General features: G+C 39.8%; 1 protein-coding gene across 2 annotated transcripts in view; it reads right to left on the minus strand.

Moving 5' to 3' along the window:
* Positions 1–16169, minus strand: part of LOC114403020 (ubiquitin carboxyl-terminal hydrolase 12-like) — a 45286-nt gene extending 29117 nt beyond the window's left edge. The window contains exons 1-8 of one of the 2 annotated variants that reach the window (XM_028365731.1): positions 15977–16169; positions 15593–15659; positions 15059–15209; positions 14781–14938; positions 13895–14160; positions 13585–13803; positions 13389–13497; positions 13185–13300 (exon numbers count right to left, since the gene is read on the minus strand). In XM_028365731.1, coding sequence (XP_028221532.1) covers positions 13185–13300; positions 13389–13497; positions 13585–13803; positions 13895–14160; positions 14781–14938; positions 15059–15209; positions 15593–15659; positions 15977–16006 — 1116 coding nt within the window. In that variant the 5' untranslated portion in view covers positions 16007–16169. Of the gene's footprint in view, positions 1–13184; positions 13301–13388; positions 13498–13584; positions 13804–13894; positions 14161–14780; positions 14939–15058; positions 15210–15592; positions 15663–15976 lie in introns of both variants that reach the window. The other variant, XM_028365730.1, reaches the window with a different exon arrangement.
* Positions 16170–18276: the final 2107 nt, after the last annotated feature.

Here is an 18276-nt window from a genome sequence, read left to right on the forward strand (position 1 = left end):
ATAAGACATTTGGGCGCAGTATTTTTTGCTGCCTAAGGGATTCCCCCAGAGATGCCTTTTGTTCTGAGAATCACAGGGAGCATAGACATTTATTATACACACGTTCTGGGCTTCGCTGAGCCATGTGCCTTCCAACATAATGAATCCCCTACCTGTTACTTTTCTTTCGACTTTAAATCTTTTGTCAGACCATATACATAATAAGCCCCCTGCAGTATTTTCTGCAGGATGCAATTCCCAGTTTACATCATCATCTCCCCATAGAGCTTGACAAAGTGGTTTGTCGATTCGATCTCTCTTCGTCTCCTGAAGACACAATAGGTCTAGATTGTGTTTCCTCACCAGCCTCCTGATTGCACTCCATTTAACACCCTTCCCGAGTCCTCTTACATTGAATGAGAGAATATTCATGAGGCAAGTATCCTATTATCCAACTTCTTTGCCTCTTTCTTGTCTCTGTTCTCCATGGCCCAGAAACTTTCAATGATGCTGTCATGATTCAGGTCGCAGGTCATCCCCAATTTCTTTACCGTGCTCCAATGGTGTTCAGCTTCCTGAAGGTGATCCGAGATAGGGACAAGGAAGTATCTGATGCTACTTTAGGTTGCTGGGTTACTGTAGTTGTGCAATTTGATAGGCCCAGGTTCGTAGGTCCAGTATCAGCAGCGTGAGGAGCCAAGGTACTCGTGTCATTATCTTCCGCTAGATTCCGGTCCACACTATTTAGAAACATTTTCTTTTTGCACCACCTGCCTCTAGAGTACACCTTCCATGTTCCAGGGGTTTCAAACGTCTTTTTAGTTGGGCTAGGGCAGAATTGTGATATATCAGCATTAGTTTCAATGATATTAGATAAGCCCACATTCAAAGGCCCAATATCAACATCACGTGATGCGGGGGAGACGTTGCATTCGTCAAGGCCAACTTGCTCTCCTCGGGTGACACTTGTATTGCACAAGTCATAGGGTGTTGCCAGCTGTGGCCCTCTGAAGTCTCTCTCATCTATTGCCTGCCCCTTCCTAAATAGTCAACTTTATCCAAATGGTGAGGACCTTCTGCCTTGTTCTACTCCTCCCTCGTCCCGACATCTGACTTCCTGACCCCTCTGGCTATTTCCTTTTTCTCACAATCCTCCGCTATCTCCACAATGCGACTTGCCTCTGAAAACTTTCCATTTAGAGCTCCCGATACTGACGCGCCTTGATGGTTGGCAGCGCAGCAAGTTCCAGGGTTATTATCCACTGGTTCATCAGCAGGATTCTGACCGTTGGGGGTTTGTCCACCGGATAAAAGTGGTTTACCCCTAACCTCTCTCACAGCGGCAAAGCTTCCGTCAACCCCTGGTGGTTCTTTATTGGTTTCCGACGCTCCCTCATCGTTCAGGTTAGTGCCGTCAGTGTCACCGACGAACGAGGATATCTCCTCCGATGAGCCGAAACTGCTACGACCAGAGCAGGAACACTTTCTAGAGTTATGCGTTGCTTCTTCAACTATGTGGACCTGGTATACCTCCCCGCCGATATGCAGGTTCACCGTGTGCTGAAGTGCGGGCCTCCATGGGGTCCTGATGAGCACCCTCGCCCGATCCAGCCGTCAGAGCTCCTCCACATCGTCATCCACCTCCACTAGGTCACCTATCGCAGCTACGATCTTGCGAATATTTGCAATGTCCCACACGACTAAAGGGATCCCCCAGCAGAGGGCCCAAATTAATCTGTTGCCCGTTCTGATATTGGGATTCCATTTCTCCAGAGAATAAAATGGCGTCGTTCCACGCTGGGATTCTTCATTGACCATTTCTTCTGCCTTGGTATCTGAAAGTCCAAGGAGTAGGGTCATATCGTCCCCTAAGTACTTGGGTACTATTTCTGCTCCTAGTTCCCAAGATAGCTCGTCCTCAACTTTGTCGAAGCTGGACATATTCTTTAATCACCCCACCCACGCCTCGGAGAACCACGGTTTAATTCCATCCAGGGTGTCGATGTAAACTGATGATTGAGACCAATCTTGTCCGGAGCTTGCCTTATCTACGTTTCGCGTTTGCTTTGGAAGTCTTGTATCTCTGCGCAGGACAGTTGCGTACGACGGCACTAGGGCCCTTTGCTGAAAAAGTGGTGGTTGAGGTGGTATCAGGCGTTGGCTGCCACCCTCCCCCTGGAGATTGGACTCTGTTTTTCTAGGCACCGGTCTCCCCATTTCTCTTGCATATTTCGGGACATTCACGTATATCTTCAAACCTCCCACTACGAGGTTATCTAGCTGCCTCTCTAGTGCACGAACATCGGAAACCCCCTTGAACCTCACGAATCCATACCTTCTGCCCATTTTGTTTCTCTTCTTAGAAATAAAGAGCTCCCTAACATCCCCCCATTTTTTGAAGTGAAACCAGAGATCCTTCTCCATAACATCCTCAGGAAACCTCGTGAAGTAAAAAGTTGAAACGTCTGTTCTCTCCCTCCAAGTAGTGCGTGCATGGTGGAAATGTTGCACAGGCTTGGTGCCGGCGTAGCTTCGCCTAGGATCCTCACTACCCCGCTCCTACCGTCTCGCTTTTTTGGACACAACTCGTACCCACTCACCATCACTCTCTCTCGCCCCATGTCTCTCTCTCTCGCCATCTCTCTCCCTCTCTCTCTCACCATCTCTCACCATCACTGTTCTAGCCACATATTCTGCAGAGAAGCTGTAGAGGAGGCATCTCATTTGTTCTTCCATTGCATCTTCATCCAACCAATCTGGTGGGAATCGATGTCTTGGTTGAATTTACAAATTGCCTTTCCTCTTGGGCCTAAACAAAATTTTCTACAGCATATCTTCATCCAGGTAGAAGGTTTGAGGATTAAGAGATGGAGATACTGGTGGATGGCGGTAACTTGGGCTATTTAGAAAATCAGAAACAGAGTTCTATTTTCAAATGCAGAATTTGATGCTAACAGATTGTTTGATGAAGTTGTTTTCTGGACTTGGACTTGGCTTAGACATTTTGAGAAACATTTCTCAACTCATCTAAACCAATGGGCAAGCAATATTAGTCAGGGTTTTCTCATGTAATGGGTGTTACAATTAGAACAAAAGACATGTTCTCCTAATATCTAGAATACCTTAGTTTCGGTGTCTAGATATCAGGATGTATATCCCTATGTACTAGTACCTCTGGTACTTTTGATCATTTATATATATAATATATTTAGTTTTGCTGATCAAAAAAAAAAAACAAAGGCTTTGTTCTTCTTCAACTTACCCAGCACTCTCTTCAAGGTTTGTGTTGAGTCTTCCTCAAGCATGTAGAGCCAACCAACATGTTTGCACCATTTAGAGTTTTTCCTCTTCTGTTTGGCAGATAACAAGCCTCATCTTTGACCACCCTTCCACCATGGTAGTAAGTATCACTAGTATCGCAATACGATTCATACGATATGATGCAATTCGGAGGTCCAGCGATGCAAATCGGATGGCGTATTTTTCTTGTAGCTGAATCGCACGAGAATAGCTGGAATCACGATTTCTGTTTGAATCGCAACATTCTAGAACAATTTGGGTAAAATTACAAAAAATCGCAGCCAATTGCGAGTTTCGCAGCCGCTCCTCTGTTTGGGCTGTCGACGGACAAGGCCTTGTGACCTTCACCAACACCAGCGACAACTCCTGCAGTCTCCATCTTGCCGCCGCTGACCTTTCACTCGTCCATCTGCGTTGTCTTCCTCCTCCATAGGGGCTGCGTAAACTAACAGTGCTGTTTATAGGTCAAGTCTTAGGGTTCCATTTCAGGATACCCCCCCCCCCCCCTCCTGTATGTTTCGATGGATTGGGCCTCAATTTGAGTTCAATAGCTTTCTTTTTCTTATGTAAAATTGAGTGTAATCAACTAAAGAATACTAAGACATTTTGTAAATACATTATTTAGCTAATATTTAGTTACAAAAAAAAAAGACTAATATTTAGTTACAAAAATACATTATTTCGTAATCAATTGGATATAAATACTAAGGCTAGCTTTATTCTCCTATAAAATTATTTACCTGATATGGAATCATTCTATAACATGATATAATCAACTAAAGAATACTAATACTACTAACAATAAATATAATATTATTAAAAATATAAAAAAAATTAAAGTATAATGTATAGCAGTAATATAATAATCTAAATAAAGCAGAATATATGATATAATAGTCCCCTGTTCATGTTTCTTTGTTGCTGGCCAGTAGTCTGTCTTTGTTGTTTGCTACTGGTGGTCCCCTTTTCTGTTTGTATCTTTATTAATATAGGTCACTTTGATAGATGTTTAACTGCAAAATGGATTACTATGTCGTTTTTCATGTTTCTTTATGTTCAAATGCTCCTACAATGCTTATATGTATATATATAAATGAGTGTGTGTGTGTTTTTATCATGAATCTTACGATTCACGATTTGATTCAGAAGCTTTCCTTTACATGATTTGTATCCCGATTCAACTACCATGCCTTCCACTATTTTTGTACTAGCCAACCACTGCTATACACTGGCAACACAACTATATGAAGTATGAACACTGGCCCCTTCTCAGGGTGTTTTTAAATTAGTACCAGCCACAATTCCACCAGACTCCTTCCACACCCCTACATGCATCAGATACTCCACTCTGTCCAATTAAAACATTTATTTTTTTCCACACCACCAAAACATGACAGACACAACTTAGACACATGGCCAAGACCAAAATATGGTCTGACAAAGAACACAGCTCATATAAAAATTTCAAATCATAATATTTTTAAATGAATTTCAGAAAAGTCAACTTAATATAAAAAGAATAACTAAGTAATTTATATTACATGTATATAATATATAATTATATATGTGCTGAAAAATAAAGAACACAACCTAAAATTAAAAATATTATATTCGGATTAACCAATAGGTCCAATCCAAAACAGTAAAATAACAGCCAATTACTATGTCTAAAACAGCAAAATAATAGCCAATCCACAAGAAGAGGCTAATGGTGGCTTAATAGGCTGAGAGGTTGGCTGAACAGGTGGAGGTGGCTGGCCAGATGAAGCCATTGTAGCAAAAGTTCAGAAGAAAAAAGAAAGCTAAACAGAAAACAGAGAAGAAAGACGGGTGGGTACAGGCCTCGCAGGAAGCACCAACAGAAAGGATGCTCGAAGGGTCACCCGATTGAGTTAGGGTTAAGAGTGGGAGAATGATTTCCATATAGGGGGTTAACCTATTGCATAAGTGCGCATCATATAAGCAATAGTGTATTAGTTTCTACAATGAAAGAGGAAATCGGGTTAGATTGTTTTCATACAAGCTATAAGCTATTTTCGTAAGCTATCTTGGAGAGCTTATTGAAATAAGCTGAAAACAGCTTATGGATATATCGTAAGTTATTTTCATAAGCTCTCCTAAACACTAGCACAAGCTCTTCCATTTTCTATCGGGTTAACCACATTTATAACAAGCTCAATTCATGACATATGCTCAAGCTTGAGGGAGTGTTTAGATTTATATATTATTCTTTTATTTATGATTAGATAGAAATTTGTGATTTAGTCCTTATTACTCATTATCAGATTAATACAATGTAATCAATACTGATCCTATTTGCTCATTATAAATAGAGGCTTAGTGTGGTCATCCAAGACACACAACATTACAACAGTTAAACCACTGTTATAATAAGGAAACATGGTAACCTATCCTAAGAGATAATGAGGAAATAAGGAAAGCAATTCTAAAGGATAAAGGATAATCCAAAAGTCAAAAATATGGTTAAGACAATATTGGATATTCCTGACATTCTAACAAACTGATTAAAAAAAATTGCTATTATGTTTTGCACTTCAAGTGGTAACAGAATTAGCAACCAACTACAACAAAAGGCTGTCAGTTAAACTATAACTAAATATTAACAGAGGTAAAGAAGTTTCTAAATGTGGCGTCACTGCATCACAGATGCAGAATACAGGCTATAACATATTGGAATATTTTTTGTTTTGTAAAAAAACAAAGTACTTACATTTTAAAATCATGCTTCTTATTTTGCAAAGCATAACATGTCATTTTCATAAGGTGAATATTTTTTTTTTTTGATCAGCAAACATAATATTATATATTAATTGAGTACCAGAGGTACTGAAAATACAAATAGCAATCCAGATTTGGTCCCAAGACATTTGGTTTTCTTTGAACCAATCTGAAATATCATTTAGGTTATATAGAAATCTGCACTAATATTCTATCCTATTCTATTTAGGAACCCTGCTCTAATGTTGGAAGACCAGTAATTATAGTGAGTATTAAAATCCTTCTCCAAATTTGTGAGCCACGTCCATAGTAAGAAAATTGCATCATCTAGGATTCCGTTGGCATTGAATGAGCCATTTGAGAAGATAATATTATTCCTGTGCTTCCAAATGGTCCATGTCAGTGTCATCCACCACCATTTCCATCTACTAGACCACATTCCCTCTGCCACTCCATAAATGTGTTGGAGAAAGTGGTGCCTTGGATGATTTGGAAAGGCACCCGACAAGTTCACCCAAGATAAGGATTCCCACCATATTGGAATGATCTTGCTGCACAAGAATAGGTGACCTGCGCTCTCCTCCTCAACTCCGCAGAATGGGCATCCTGAATCTCCAAGCTGAATTTGTCGCCTCGGCAAGTTTACTCTAGTTGGTAGTCTATCTCTGATTACCCTCCATGCAAATATAACAATTTTAGACGGAAGCTTAATCTTCCACAGCTCCTCAAATGCTCCATCTTGTTGCTGTTCATCTATTTCCCCCCAAAACACATAGTAGGCAGATTTGGCCGTGTACTGCCCACTCAGGTCTGCCTTCCACACCCACTTATCACCTTTCTGAGGCTGGATTGGGTGGTGTGCAACATCCGATAAGAATGACACTGCCAAATCTACTTCGCTATCAAACAGTGGTCTTCTCCACCTAAAATCCCATTCCCAACCTGCATCTTTGAAGGCCCCCCATATGCTGTATACTTTGGTGTTGCTGAGTAGAAATGCTATACAACCTAGGGAATCTTGCAAGTAACGACTCCTCTCCCCCCATCCATACGTCCTCCCAGAATTTAAACTTATCCCCACATCCAACCCTCCATGTTGTTGTATTCTTCATTATCGCTCCATGTTACGAATGATTAAGCACGAGCTTTAGATCCCTCCACCATACCGATTCACCCTTCCCTCTAGTTATTTTGCTTAAACCCCTCCAACCCACATACTTCGATTCTAGTACCCTAGCCCACAGCTCCCCTTGGCTGTGAAACAAGTTCCATTTCCACTTACCCAGCAACGATAAATTGAATGAGTTAATGTCTTTGACTCCTAGTCCCCCATCTTCCTTTGGCAAGCATACAGTTTCCCATTTGACCCAAGCTATTTTGTTTTGCTCCTGATCCCCTCCCCACAAAAACCTTCTTTGAATCCTGACTAACTTGTCCACCACCTTATTAGGTACCCTGAAAAAAGAGAAAAAATAAATAGGAATAGACGTTAGCACTGACTTTAGGAGAGTCACTCTCCCCCGAAAAGACAAGTGTGTCTTTGCTTCCATTTCGCTAACTTTCTCTCACACTTAGATATGATAGGGACCCATGTCTGATATGATCTCGGATTTGCTCCAATAGGAACACCAAGGTATGTGAAAGGGAACATCAACAGGCTACAATTGAGGTAATCAGCTGCCTCATTTTTCCATAAATCCGACACCCCAAAAGCACCAAAGCCACTCTTAGCAAAGTTAATTTTGAGGCCCGACACCAGTTCGAAAGCCCTCAACATTGCTTTGATAGCTCTCACATTATCCATTGATGTCCCTCCAAAGAAGATTGTGTCATCCACATACTGGAGCAGACTAACTTCCACCTTGTTTTTACCACATAAGAAACCCCTGAACAACCCCTTCTGGAGCGCTTGTGACATAATGCCATTGAGTGCCTCTGCCACTATATTAAAGAGGAGAGGTGATAATGGGTCTCCTTGTTTGAGCCCTCTCTGAGGCGTGAATTGTGCTAAAGGGCTACCATTCACCAGGACTGAAACAGATGCTGATTTTAGGCACCCCTCCACCCACTGGATCCATTTGGAGCAGAAACTCATTCTTTTCAACATATAAATCAGGAATCCCCAGCACACAGAATCATACGCCTTCTCATAATCCACTTTGAACACCAAGCACGGTTTTTGGCACCTTTTGGCTTCGTCAACGACCTCATTTGCAATCATCACGCTATGTAACATGTATCTGCCTTCTAAAAATGCTGATTGCCTTTCATGTATGAGAAAAGGCATAACCTTCTTCAATCTATTCGCCAGTATCTTCGCAACTATCTTATATGTGCACCCTATCAATGAGATAGGTCTGTAGTCGCTCAGTATTTGAGGGTCCAGTACCTTGGGTATCAAGGCTACGAAAGATGCACTTGAGCCCTTTGGAAAAATTCCATTGACATAGAATTCATCCAAGAAGCGTAGGACATCGGGCTTGATGATATGCCAGAATTTTATTTTTTTGCACGGCAAATATCAATATATATGAAATTCAGTACTAGGTGTACTGAAAATACAATGATAAAAACAAGGCATATACAGTCTAAACCCCACTAGGAGGAATCAATAGACAGGCCACAATACAATACAAACCCAGCCCCTCTAGGAAAAAGCATCCTTCAAATTAGTTGACCAGAAATTAAAATGCAGTTGGGAGCCCTTCTCCACACACTTAAGCCAGGACCAAGTGTGGAATAAGGCGTCATCCATGACCTTTTCAGGATTAAAAGGCTGGTTATTGAAAACCATGCCATTTTTGTGATGCCAAATGGCAAGGACAGAGCTATCCACAGGAATTCCCATCTCTTGATTGTACAACTTTGCCTATTCCACTGAGAGAATTGCAAAAAGTGATTCTTTGGGTCTATGGGGAGAGGACCCACTCTATTAACCCATCTCATTGGCTCCCACCAAAGACTCCTAGTCTTGGAGCAGTTGAACATAAGATGATTGACAGATTCTTCTTCATGCTCACATAGAGGGCAGCTGTATGAAGGCAATGTCACTTGCCTCCTTCTGAGATTATCCCTAGTAGGGAGCCTGTTCTTGAATAGTCTCCAAGAAAAAGCACTCGCTCTTGGGGGAATTTTCAGTCTCCACATAATCTTGGAGGCCCTGTCTTCATTAGCATTATTATGAGCCTCCTGCAACACTTTGTAGGCAAACTTTGTTGAAAATAGACCATTAGGGTCAGGCTTCCACCAAAGGAAATCCCTGCTGGATTGATGGATGTGGCCAGACTCAATCTCAGCTAGGAGAGCAGCTACCATGTCAATTTCATGATCAAAAAAATTCCTTCTCCATGTTAGCTTCCATTCCCATCTGTCCTCCACGAAATCCGCCATAGAATTGATTGAAGAGGTCTGCTGTTTGCTTATTAAATATAGATTAGGATATTTTGCTTGGAGATTATAATTGTCCCCCAGCCACTTATCCTTCCAGAAACTGATTTTGGAGCCACATCCCACCCTCCACTTTAGGTTATCAAGAAAGCAATTGTTGTGTTGCTGCTGAAAGATAGCCTTTAGGTCCTGCCACCATTGGGAAGAGAATTTACTCTTTCCACTAGAGATCAGCTCCTTCCACCCACCATATTTGGAGAGTAAAATTCTAGTCCAAGGTTGGTTGTGATTATTAGCCAGCTCCCACCCCCATTTGCCAAGTAGAGCCTCATTAAATTTAGATAAATCTTTAATCCCTAGGCCCCCTTTGTTCTTAGGAAGGCAAACTGTGTCCCACTTCACCCAAGGAATCTTACTAGCCTCTTGATGACCTCCCCGAAGGAAATTTCTCTGGATGGAAACAATCTTGTGCACCACTTTTTTGGGAATCTTAAAGAAAGATAGTAAATAGATAGGTAAGGCTGATAAGACTGAATTAATGAGAGTGATTCTGCCCCCCATAGATAAACTTCTTTGCTTCCATTTTGCAAGTTTGGCTTCAAACTTCCTTATAATAGGCTGCCACACAATCCAGCTCTTAGAAGAACACCCCTATTGAAATTCCAAGATAAGAAAAAGGAAAATCCATATTACTGCAGTTGAGGAATTGAGCTGCATCCCTGCACCAACTTCCAGATTTACCCAGACAACCAAAGTGGCTTTTAGAATAGTTTAACTTGAGGCTAGAAGCCTTTTCAAAGCACCTCAGAATACATTTTAGAGTTCTAACATTATGCTGAGTGGCATCTCCAAAAAACAGAATATCATCAGCATATTGGAGGATGTTCACTTCCTCTTTTAAAGATCCCACTTGGTAGCTTCTGAAAAGATTCTTGGACACAGCTGACTTCATCAAACCTGTGAGACCTTCCCCTACAATATTGAAGAGAAGAGGTGCAAGGGGATCACCTTGCCTTAGACCTCTCTTAGGAGCAAATTCCTTAGAAGGGCTTCCATTAATTAAAATGGATATGGTTGCAGTGGACAGACAACCATTAATCCATTTCCTCCTCCTTTCACAAAAGCCCATCCTCATGAGCATGTAGTCATGGATTGTTTGATGAATTTGAAGGTTAATCCATCTGGTCCCGGACTCTTATCACTCCCACAATCCCATACAGCCCTTTTTACCTCCTCCTGAAAACGCCCCACCAACGTCTCATTTTGGTGACTATCGATGGTCTGGAAGCATAATCCATCAAAAGTAGGTCTCTCAATCACATTCTCTTGAAACCGTTGCTCAAAGAACACCTTAACTGCCTCTTTGACTATTGCCGGCTCCTCCGACCAGGCCCCATCAATCAACAACCCTTTCAGGCAATTATTTCTTCTACTAGCATTGAATAAGGTGAATATATAAATCTTGACTCTCAATCCAGATCTTATCATATAGCTTATATTTAATTTAGTTTGACATTTGACTTGCACTCACACATACACACATAATGTCATATCCCAATATCCTATATTTGAGTGTTGCCTGTGTCTATGGGTGCATGCATCTGTCCATGTCTTTGTCCATTGCTCCATGCTCCATAGCCATAGCTTCTTGTTTAGTTCTACATGCAACTTCATCTAGTATTTCGCATAGCAGCCTTTGTTTTGATGGTAGCTTTTTTTCAACCACTGTTTCAAAGTTTCACATTGCCACATCCTGTGTTTCCCAGTTATTTTAGTCTTGACGGCGTGTTCATTCTAAACTTTTAGTGAACAACTCTCAGGCTTTCAGTAACCCATCTTCAATGGCGTGGCCAATCTGTAACCCACTATACCGTTATAACATTATTGGTGCCCACCACCCCACAACCCTTTAAAGAATTTGTGATCACCATGGTTGCAGAGCAATTTGTGATTGAGTAAACCAGCAAATCCTAGACTTGTTTAAGAAACATCATAAATAACTTGATCTATTGAATATCACGGTTCACTCAATTAAGCAAATATCATAAATAACTCAGAACAAGCTGCCTTACAATCAGATCATTGGGTCAAATCCGGGAAACAGCCTCTCCTCCACTTACATGGGTAAGACTGTAGTGTGTACATCTACCCTACTCAGATCCTACTAGGTGAGAGTCTAATGCACTAGGACACACATTTGAATATCACATTCACTTGCCAATTTACATGGCTGTGAACATCAAAATACAGAATGCACAGGAGCAAAGGAGGGATAATGCAGACATTGACAAGCTGAATAACAGAAGGCTTTTGACTGCCTTAGAAGAGTTTTTTCAAATACAACCTCTTACAAGTGAAGCTGCCCCTGGCTCATTACCCCAACAAAAAAAAATGCAATGAATATTTTGCTTTTGATCAAAAAGACAAGGAGAGAATGAGAGAGAGAGAGACAGAGAGAGAGTTTATAAAATAAAGCAGCCCAATGCACAACAGCAAGGATAAGATATCCTCGAAACATAAGAGCCAAAATATAACCAAGGAACATGAAAAAGAAAATAGAAGCAAAGCTTCCCTACATTAGAGTATTGTGTGTGTGTGTTATTTGTCAGCTAAGGCAGAAAGCCTCAAGAAGCTTTCCTTCAGTTAGTTTAGTCAGATAAACAAAATAGAAGTTGATTATTGTAGTAAGCTTGCGCTGTACGCTACTAGAGCTGGTATATAACCTGACTGTACTATCGGACCGTACGATGTAAGATCATCCTTAAAGAATAGAAACAGAATTCATCTCTATCTCTCCCTCTCTCTCCACTTAATCTTCTCTAGAGTTCTACTACCCTATCACTCTGCATAAAAACAGCAATCAGTAACTTTGCATTCAACTTTTGCAAGAACACTTTAGGGATCTTTCAAAATTTCACACAAGCACCATCAAAAACTATGTAACTGTCAATTGGCTGTTTTCTGCACTTTCCCAGCTAATATTCAGGAAGATGCATCACAGTTTTAAATTTGCAAGCAACATCTGACAGACAGTATCGATGCAGAAGACAAAAAGTAATTCGCCAAACCCACAATTTCTTATATTTTTTAAATGGAAATGGTTCATAGAATAATAATATCAAGAGGATGCTGGTCACTTGTTTTTTAATTGTGAACTGACCAGTGGACTATGGTGGGAATCAATGAGATGGAATCGGATGGTGGGACCACTTGCAGCTTCCCCAGCATCTCACTTTGCTCAATTCTGCGATGGCTTCGGTGATAGGAAGAATCATAATCGATGGTGTGGATGGTGGATTGCACTAACTAGCTCAATTTTGCAGCATAGGAATTTACTGTTATTCCAAGGCAATCGATTTGATGCATCCAAAGTAATGGAAGATGCCTTATTCTTATTATGGTCATGGTTAAAGACCAGAGATAAAAAGTTCTGTTCTTCTTTCAATCACTGGTCTTCCAACCTTGTGGAATACTTTGGCTAAATTGGATTACACATATCTAGCATATGTGGTGGGGTCAATGTTGTTTTTTCCTATCTTGTACTGGAGGGTAGTGTAATAGTGTAATAGTGTAATACTTGTATGGCACCTATGTATTGTCTGCAGCAGTACCTCTGGTGCTGCTATAGCTCTGATTAATAATATACTATATTTTCTGCCTTCCAAAAAAAAATATCAAAACAAGTTTACAGAAAAATTCTTAGAAACACACAAAGTTAACTTCTCCAAATGACACTAATATTGTATAAGCTGCTTCAGCATTTATGAATAGCAACTAACCTGCAAACCATACTGTTCAGCATGATATTTGTTATCCCCCTCAAGACTTTCAACTTCAACATACTTATCAAAGGAAGCATAAACATCACGACAACCTTTGACATCAAGCTGAAGATCTAACATGCATATGCAAAAACTAAATTAGAATTACATAACAAAGAAGAACTAAACATATAATTGAATTCAAAATGCATAAGGAAGTACCATAAAATGACTCCTTTCTAGTTGATTTGTAGTCTACATTGATGCATTCAATGTAATTCATATGGTGTCCTTCAAATAACTTTTGTATAGTTCCCTCAACAACAGTTTCCTGAAGAAAAATAACATACAACAACCATTTGGTATGATCACTCATCAAGAAGAATCATGAACAAACATTCCAAATCTCTTGCCATACCTTCATTTTGTCTTCAAGTTTTTCACAGAGAACCCGATTTAGTTCTTGAACATCATGCTGCATGAAAGAATCATATGTATCCCATCCAAAAGACTTTGTCAGCTCCTTTGTTGCAACACTAGTGTCACTGTATTGAAGCTTGTAGAATAAACTTTGTAAGGCCAAAGGGATGCTACCAGTGGGCATATCATTCTCAGTTGTTGGCATATGGTACACAGCCTGAAATGTAATATCCAGGAACAAACTTCCCATTACTTTTCAATGGATATGTGAACTTCAGGCAAAACAAAATAAGACAAACAGTTCTAACCTTTCTGAAATAAGGAATATGGTACAAGGTTTGAAGTAGAGAATTCATATAACAGGTAGCTCCTTGGTTCTTAAGCCCAACATAGCCAGTCTCCTTCTTGGAATCATAAGTCCAGTAATCAACAATCCTACGAACAAGAACCTCAGCTTCGACTATAAGAGTATCATTCACAAGATACCCTCTACTAGGATCATACAATTCACCAAGAGGCATGAAAGATGTGAAACCCCAATCACTTTCGCGTGCATTAAACTGGTGCTGTGTGTCTGCATAGTGTAAATAAAATTAAGCTACACCAAGGTCATAGATAAATCCAAAATAAATTGTGCACTTTCACTTCCTCTTTTAATAAAAAAATATAATTGAGACAAGTAACACGGACAAATTCATTTAGTGGAAATAGACTATAGAACTCATCATCCTGTTCTCCACCTAATTTTAAACAAGGTGCAAGAGGATGGAACCAAAGGTTAACAACAATATGAACTCTGTCACATGTATATGAATGAATTTAAACAACTACTAACCAATACCCCATCCCAATCCCCATCCACTCCCCAGTCCCCCTTCCAAAATGTCACTATCCTATAGTGAATACAGAACAAAAGGGAAAGATGCAGAAAATTAAATAAGATATAAATAAATTACACAATGAGCAAAGGTGTCAGATGATTTATCATATAATGTTGTAATGATAATTGAGTAATGCATTATAAAAGAATCTTTAACGTGCAAGGAGGTATCAAATGCCCTTCCATCCAGTAGTTGCAACAAAAACCTAGCAAAATTCTTCACTTTTAATTCCAGCAATGCTCTTTCTTGTTTACATTTATGAATAATCTATGTCATCTTGTAAAAGTGTAAAAGATCAAATTGCACGGACTACCTTTTCTCACGGAATACTTATTATGCGTTTGATGAACAACTGCCAAGCTAAACTGTGCATATCTACTCCAACCATAGGGCAAAGTGGCTGAATCTGCAACATCCAAATACATGGACAAATAGTCCACATTGTTTCCCTTTGGGAAAATAAGCACACGCCTGCCAAGCATAAAACCAAGTTTGACAGAGATAAACACTGAAAACAAGTATACATACCAGAGCATATTCAAGAAAATAGAACACCATTATTAACAAGTTTAGTAAATCTCAGAAAAATACCATTTATAGGCACCAACAACAAATATTTCTGAATAGAGCTTCTTTGTATTCAGCCTTGAAAAATTGTCAATTCTCCATGTAAATCTAGATGATGGAGGATCTTCAACGGGTTGACTCTCCACGGTATTGGCATTTTCAGGTTGAGCTACAACTAACGATCATCAAAGAAACAAAAAGGAAAAGGAACAATCACGTATCACATCTGGAATTAGCTGAACACTTAATTTACCAACAAAAAAACAAAACAAGACCATTACTGAACTAGACCCTCCAACAGCTGACCAGGAACATAAATAAAAAATGAGGTTGGAGAATTAATTACACAATCAACAAATGCATCAAAATCCCGCAACTTCCATATTACAAACCAACCAAATGAAACATTAGCTGAAAAACCTTTTTTTAATTCAAAAACCAATCCAAATCCCAGAGCAAACACTGATTAAAAAATTCCCTAAAAATGAAGACAAACACAAAACCTAAAATCCTCAAGCCAATTTTTCACCCAGCGATCAAAGGAAGCACGAGAACTACCTTCCATGGGTTGGTGATTGTTCGCAGGCAAATCCGCGTGCGGCACGAGAACCTCCTCGTCCTCTTGCTGCTGCATAAAACAAAAACCAAAACCAAACGCGTCACCCTAGTTCGGATCCACACCGCAAAGCCCTAAAATTAAAACCCCGAACTGCACTAGAAATCGCGAAACGCTCACTCGCTCAGATCAAAACGAAGCACCCCCCCCTCAGTGGCACCACCACTCGTCGGAAGTGGAGAAAATCAAATTGAATAACACGACTCGTCGAGCACGACACGCGAGTTATTGTTATTGTGAGGAATGAATAAAATAAATAAATAGGAGCGAAACGGTGCGTACAGAGTGTGTGTGTGTGTGTGAAGGGTTAGGAAAGGAATACGTACATCAATGGGAGCGGGCATCATCACGGTCATGGTGAATTGAAACCTGCGACTGCGAGGGTTATCGTTAGAGAGAGAGAGAGTAGTGTTTGTTTGAGAGAGAAAACGAGATCAACAACACCAGAAAGAGCTGGTTCCACAGAAAAGAGAAGGAAAAAGGTCTTTGGTCTTTATTGGAGGATTTGGGCAAAACGGGGATTTCGTCTTTGCTATTGTGGACCTAATCCTGGAAACTCATGAATCATAGGGTTTCTAATGAAATTTAACGAGTGCACGGTGCGAAACTAAAAGAACTTCCACATTATGTTATTTTTTGGCATGTGTAATTTCGTGAAGTTGAATCTAAGTAGCATGTGTCATCATTCAAAAAATAAAACAACCACAATTGGTTATAAGCTACAGATTTTTGGTAAGTTATCTAATTAAAAAAAGAAAAGATAAAATATAATGAATCTAGACTCTCTTTTTTTTATTACAAGATCCTTATTAGTCTTCTTGATATTAACGAGTACTAAAGATCCTCAGTCCAGACTTTGTTGGATTTTACATTTTCCTTCCAAGCACCAGCCTAATCATAAAGGACTCTCATCGTTTTTCAAAAACAGCTATTAAGGGCATACCTTTGCAAGCTTACCAATCCCAAGTTTTTGAAAAACAAACAGAAGGAAACAAAGAAAAACTGTTTACAACAAAACAACTGGGTTCTAAATCATATTCACATTTTCTAAATAAAGATAACTAAAGCCCCTTGAGGGTGCCTTCGAAAAGATTAAGTCAAATTCTCGTTTGTCTGATTCAGAAAAAACCATTGGTACCCTTGTATTTGTGCCTTCATGAGGCTGTATTGGCACTGTGTGTATTACCCTGTACATCCCAACTTTCATATTCATCATTGAACAGGCGGGGATAGTTTCTATGATCCTCTAGTAAGAGTTTCATAACATGACATGGGTGATTCTTAGCAGTAAAGTTGTTTGGGCAAGTTGTTATTTTGATGGCAATGTAGTCCATCATTTTTGCCTAAATCAGGTAGCCTCATTGATTGAGGGGTTGAATCCCTTGAATCTATCAGATGGAGGAATCAGGATTGACTCCAAACATCCATAATCTAATAGGCTTTTTGCAGAAATTGTCAGGTCCTCATATCCAAAGGACTTAAACCGGTAAGTCTAATCTAGCTTTTCTAGAGAGGAATTTTAATTTGCAGGGACAGAGTTGGTTTTGTCTTGGCAATAGGGAGTTTTGCTGGTGTAGAAAATGACCACCACATACAACAGGGCAACAAACAACCCACCACGTGAACCAATTATGTGTCATTCATCAAACACTCCTTAATTTCCCCTTTCAATCGCCACACATCCCTCCCACTTATACTCCATGGGCAGGGGAGTCAAATAGAGCTCCTTCTTCAGAAGCAGGGACTTACCTTAAGACTGGAACTTTTTTTTTCTTTCTTAAGCAACACATGAAAATTAAGGGCAACGAGGCTGAATAAATGGTGTTTTCGGAACCACTCCTCACTTTGCCGTTTAAATCGCCGCATATACCAACACAAATAAGGGCCAAAGATGGGCACATGAGGTTAACCATGCACATACCAACACAATTAGGGTCCCTAGGTTAACGAAGATAACAAGTCGAAAGCCAAATATGTGCACACAAGGTTTGGATGGACATTGGGACAAAAATCTGTAGCTTATAACCAATTGTGGATGTTTTATTTTTTTAATGGTGACACATGCAACTTAGATTCAACTTCACGAAATTACACATGCCAAAAAATAACTCACGCATGATGCGGAAGTTCTTTCACTTTTGCACCGTGGACTCGTTAAAATTCATTAGTAACCCTATGATTCATGAGTTTCCAGGATTAGGTCCACAATAGCAAAGACAAAATCCCCGTTTTGCCCAAACCCTCCAATAAAGACCAAAGACCTTTTTCCTTCTCTTTTATATGGAACCAGCTCTTTCCCTTCTTGACTAAACAAATGAATTGCTCATTATTGTTTGCATTTTTTGGAATATTCCAAATGTTATCAATAAGACAGTTAAATTTGTCATTAACAACTTCCCTACCAGGGTAGTGAAACTCGTTTGTAAGTACGGGTAATTCTTGATTCCCAAACTTCATTTTTTGTGTTATATTCTTGTAAGAAACCTTACATGGCTTCATTTCGTTGTATTCCTGCAAAACAAGAAAGAATATCAGCAGCAGTATTCTTAACTCCTTTTATGTGTTCCAAATTTATTTTTATTTTGTTATGATAAACATATTCTTGGAATAAAAGTCATCTTTTATG

This window comes from Glycine soja, chromosome 20 (assembly GCF_004193775.1).
Source record: "Glycine soja cultivar W05 chromosome 20, ASM419377v2, whole genome shotgun sequence".
Lineage (NCBI taxonomy): Eukaryota > Viridiplantae > Streptophyta > Magnoliopsida > Fabales > Fabaceae > Glycine > Glycine soja.